Here is a 5,382-nt window from a genome sequence, read left to right on the forward strand (position 1 = left end):
CCCTCTGCCTCTGCGCAGGGCTCAGCACTGCTGTCATTCCAGGTGGGGACAGGGACGGGGCCGGGTGCCTGGCTGGCTGCGGTGGGTGCCCAGGCAAGCAGGGTGTCAGCCTGGCTGGCCACGAGGGCTGGGGAGGGCAGCTGGGGCTGCCCAGCTGAACAAGAATTAACAGGGCTTAGTTACCCCTGCCCTTCTCAGGTTTTTGAACCAATGTTCCCCCAGGTTCTTGCTTGCTTCTGAGCTGGGGGCTGGTCTGGGAGAAGACCTCCTCATCCTCCTCCATTGCCCCTTCCCCAGGTCTGGCACCCACAATAGCCAGTGACGGGAAGAACTATACATCGATCCTCTACGGGAATGGACCAGGATATCCTGGCCCTGACCGGCCCAACGTGGACCCAGAAACAGCCAGTGAGGATACAAAGACCATGGCCTGGGTGGTGGGGTGGGGCTGGGCTGCGGCAGGCAGCATGCAACAGGCTGGGAGTGCTGGGCAGAGAGCAGGACCCTGCTCCACGGCCTGACTGGCACACAGGCTGCCTCATTGCCTGCCCTGTGCTGCCACCACTCTCTGCCCCATCTCTGCTCCCTGGTGTCCCCCAGCTGCCCCATGGCCAGCCCCACTGCTGTGCTGCAGCCTGCATGGCGAGCTGCATGGACACCCTCGCTCGCTCTTCACACACTGCCCTGCTGGGCTGTAACCACAGGCACAGCCTCGGAGCCGTGCACACACCTGGGCACACTGCACATACGTGCACACTCACACACACACACACACAAGCACACAGGTAACTCGCGCCTCTGGACACACAGCCATGGATGCTCCCATCCCTATACGGGCACCAGCCATGTCACCCCTGCTCTATGCACACACACACACACAAAAATATGCCCCCTCTCTTTCTCTCTCTAGCTCAGCTCCCCAAAACCCACTTCAGCATCTCCCCTCCACTCACACCCTCACAGCGCTGCCCTCACAGCCATGGCCACCTCCCGCCTTCCTCCCCTTGTCCCTCATCACCCTTGCCCCCTTTGCAGGTGCTGAAACCTGCAGCCCCCACACACAACCCTGGACCCCTCATACACCCTGTCCCCTCACACACCTCGCACACCCACCCCCAATCACACCCCCGACACCCCACTGCAGAAATCAAGCTGAAGCAGGAGTGATGGGAGCTGTCCCCCAGCCCCGGGACGTGTCAGTGAGCCAGGCCCCAGCCTCACTTCTCCTCTCCTCCTGCAGAGGACAAGGACTACAGGCAGCAGGCAGCTGTGCCCCTGGAGACAGAGACTCACAGTGGGGAAGACGTGGTGGTGCTGGCCCAGGGCCCCATGGCCCAGCTCTTCCACGGGGTGCAGGAGCAGCACTACATCGCCCATGCCATGGCCTACGCTGCCTGCCTCGAGCCCTACGCCACAGAGCCTGGGTGCAGGGCAGCCCGCAGGGCCTCCCATGGCACACGGTGCTGCCCGCAGGCCCTGCTCGTCCTCCTGGCCCTCTGCATGGCTGCCCTCACGGTGAGGGGCTGAGAGGCTCTGGCTGAGTCCCGCTGTGGGCAGGACCAAGGCACGCAATAAACACAGGTTGTTTGTCTCTATCCACCCTGCAAAGGCTCACAGTGGCTGTCACCTCCCGAGGTGCTGCCCTGGGCCTGCCTCCCCAGCTGGCTGTGGCTCCCGGTTCTCCCTGGACCTGCACTGGAGGCACCGGGGTGCAGGAGATGAGGAAATGCAGGTGACGGGAGGCAATGTCCTCCCCAGCTTTGCCTGGTTGGAGCACAGTACACAAGGGTTGGTCCATTCCTATCAAGGGCTGAGCAAGGAGCAGAGTTTTAGTCCACATCCATGGATTTATTGCTCATGAAAAGCAGGGAAGAGAGCAGGGTGCTCGGTGCACGAGTGGCCCCAGGTGCTCCTCATACCCACCGTTATCCAATGCTCAGAGCTCCCGTGGCAGCCTGGGACAGGGCTTTGCCCTGCCTGGCACCACAGCACCATGGCCAAGGCAGGAGCTCCTGCCAGCACTGCACTTCCTCCTGTCCCTGCATCTGTCTGTGCCCCAAGCCCATCTGTGCCCAGCAGGCACAGGGCCTTGTGCCAAAGAGGTGACACCAGCCCGGGCCACGGCCTTTGCACTCGGCAGAGATGTGGTGACACACACCTCCACACACCCTGCTAGGGCTGATCCCTGTCCAAAGTCCCTCCCACATCTGCTGGATTTACAGACACTGCCAGCAGCGTTGGCCTGTCAGACCTCAGCATGCAGCTCCTGGCATCCCTCACCCTCTGCCTCTGCGCAGGGCTCAGCACTGCTGTCATTCCAGGTGGGGACAGGGACGGGGCCGGGTGCCTGGCTGGCTGCGGTGGGTGCCCAGGCAAGCAGGGTGTCAGCCTGGCTGGCCACGAGGGCTGGGGAGGGCAGCTGGGGCTGCCCAGCTGAACAAGAATTAACAGGGCTTAGTTACCCCTGCCCTGGATGCGGTCAGAGATGACTCTGTGAGCCATCTTATGGGTAGGAGCATCCCTGCCTGCACCACCGGCAATGCTTCCTCCTCCCCTTTCTTGAGGTGCCGTCAGGGGCACAAAGCAGCCCGGGCATGGACCCCCTCACCCTCCTCCCCCAGGTCTTTTCGAGCCCAAGGACATGAAGTATGAGCTGAACCGCCTTCTCAGGTTTTTGAACCAATGTTCCCCCAGGTTCTTGCTTGCTTCTGAGCTGGGGGCTGGTCTGGGAGAAGCGCCTGTATCCTCTATCAGCACTCCCTACCACGGATTTGGCTCTATCCCACTCACCAGATATCTCCCCATCATGTCTGGTTTTGCTGTCCCCCCTTGTTCCCTGCCCCAGGGCCCTGGGCCCAGGCAGTCGGTGCAAGCCTGCGTGGTCTCTCCCCAGCCCAAATAGCTCCCAAACCACCCGGTCCAAGTGAGAGGAGGTTCCAGAATGGGAGTGCACAGGGAACAAGTATCCCTGGGGTCTGGGTAGCCCTCAGGGCCGCCCCAGGGATGCAGGCACTGGTGATCTGGGACTGATGGGTGTTTGCACCGTCCAGCGGAGGAGGAGAATCCATCCTTCTGGTACAAGCAGGCAGCTGCAGCCATCGATGCCTCCTTAGATGCAGGCACTGGTGATCTGGGACTGATGGGTGTTTGCACCGTCCAGCGGAGGAGGAGAATCCATCCTTCTGGTACAAGCAGGCAGCTGCAGCCATCGATGCCTCCTTAAAACTCCAGCCCAGGACAAATGAAGCCAAAAATCTCATCCTTTTCCTTGGGGATGGTGAGTCCAGCTGGCACCCAACAAGCAGGCTGACATGGCCAGTACTCTGCTGAGTGGGATGTGTGCAGGGCACCTGGTCCACAATGTGACCAGCACACTCTCTCATCCCAGGATTCGGGATCCCCACCATCACAGCCACCCGCATCCTCAAGGCACAGCAGCAGGGGAAGCTCGGGCCTGAGACCCCTCTTGCCCTGGATGCTTTTCCCTATGTGGCTCTGTCGAAGGTAAATTCCAGCCTGTTGGAAAGTGGTGATTCTGGGCATGGGGCCAGGGTTATCCTATATGTGCAGCCCTGGCAGCCCAGTGCAGCACACATGTTGTGCATGGGGTCGCTCCCCATCCCACATGTGTTCCTGGGGGCGTGAATGAGTGTGGCAGGGTGCTGCTGGGGGGACACCCCACTGGAGACCCCTGCCCTGAGTCCTTCTATCCCTGACAGACCTACAACGTGGACAGACATGTCCCTGACAGCGCGGGGACAGGAACAGCCTACCTCTGTGGTGTGAAGGGCAACTACAAGACCATAGGGGTGAGTGCGGCCGCCCGCCACTCAGAGTGCAGCACCACGGCCGGCAACGAGGTGATCTCAGTGATGGAGCGAGCCCGCAAAGCTGGTAAGGGGGGATGCAGGGCTGGGGGGACCCTGTGGGAACAAGGGGTGCCACACTGGGGGCTTCACCCCAGTGGGGATGCCATAGCTTGGCGGTGGGGACGCTGTGCTGCCCTTGGTGGGGCCTGATGAGCGGGGTTTGGCAGGGAAGGCGGTGGGCGTCGTGACCACAACGCGGGTGCAGCACGCGTCGCCCGCGGGAACCTATGCCCACGTGGTGAACCGGGACTGGTACGCGGACGCCAGCATGCCCCAGGAGGCGCGGCTGCAGGGCTGCACGGACATCGCCTGGCAGCTGGTCCACAACGTCGACATCAACGTGAGCGCCGCGCACGGGAGAAGGAGAGCAGGGACAGACCCCGCCTAGGGCACCCCCACTAACTCTTCATCCACCTCGTCCCCTCCAGGTGATCCTGGGTGGTGGTCGGAAATACATGACCCCCGTGGGGACGCCGGACCCTGAGTACCCCGCCGACAGCCGGCAGAATGGGATACGTGAGGATGGGATAAACCTCATTGAGAAGTGGCTGGCGCCACGGCCGGTGCGTGAGGCATCAGGGACACGCCTCTGCCCACTGCCCCTGGCACAGGGCCAGGCACCCACTAACCCCCAGGGGGATTTGCCCACAGGGTGCCCGCTATGTCTGGAACAGGACAGAGATGCTGGCTGCTGCTGCCGACCCCAACGTGAATTATTTGATGGGTAACAAACAAGCCCTGTGCCAGAACCCAACAGGCACTGGGACACTCAGGCACTCATGTTGTCCCCAACACATTCACCCTCAGGTCTCTTTGAACCCGTGGACACCAAGTACAACCTGGTGCGTAACACCACCCTGGACCCGTCACTCACTGAGATGACAGAGGCGGCCATCACCATCCTGAGCAGGAACCCCAAAGGCTTCTACCTCTTTGTGGAAGATAAGTTGGGGCTCGTGCTCCTGGGGCCAGTGACAGGGCGCTGTAGGGTGGGGGTAGGAGATGTGTGTGCTGTCGGTTCCCAGCTCACAGTGGGTGCCCATCTGCAGGTGGCAGAATTGACCATGGCCACCACGATGGCGCAGCCCATAAGGCTCTGACAGAGGCAGTGGAGTTCGACACGGCCATCGAGCGGGCTGGCACCATGACAGACGAGGCTGAGACCCTCACCGTCATCACCGCTGACCACTCCCACGTCTTCGCCTTTGGGGGCTACACCCTGCGTGGCTCCTCCATCTTTGGTGGGGCTCTGCCCTGTCCTGGGTACTGCCTGTGGCACCCTGACTGTGGCCAGAGGGTTGATATGGGTGTTCCTTGTCTGATTCTCCTCCTCATCCTCCTCCATTGCCCCTTCCACAGCTCTGGGCCAAAAGAAAACCACTGATGGCAAGAACTACACATCGATCCTCTATGGGAATGGGCCAGGATACCCACATGGTGAACGGCCCAATGTGGACCCAGAAAAAGCCAGTGAGGAAAAAGAAACCATGGCCTGGGTGGTGGGGTGGGGCTG

At 61.5% G+C, this 5,382-nt stretch overlaps 1 protein-coding gene across 1 annotated transcript; it reads left to right on the top strand.

Annotated features, from left to right (window-relative positions):
- Positions 1-2,257: 2,257 nt before the first annotated feature.
- LOC120509817 (intestinal-type alkaline phosphatase-like) lies at positions 2,258-5,339 on the top strand (the record flags this gene model as incomplete). The annotated part of the gene is made up of 10 exons (XM_039724928.1): positions 2,258-2,321; positions 3,161-3,277; positions 3,389-3,504; positions 3,720-3,894; positions 4,037-4,209; positions 4,298-4,432; positions 4,521-4,593; positions 4,677-4,815; positions 4,902-5,110; positions 5,229-5,339. Coding segments are annotated over exons 1-10 (1,312 nt in total), but the record flags the coding sequence as incomplete, so codon positions are not given.
- Between the last annotated feature and the right edge of the window lie 43 nt (positions 5,340-5,382).

This window comes from Passer montanus, unplaced genomic scaffold (assembly GCF_014805655.1).
Source record: "Passer montanus isolate IOZ18808 unplaced genomic scaffold, ASM1480565v1 scaffold1094, whole genome shotgun sequence".
Lineage (NCBI taxonomy): Eukaryota > Metazoa > Chordata > Aves > Passeriformes > Passeridae > Passer > Passer montanus.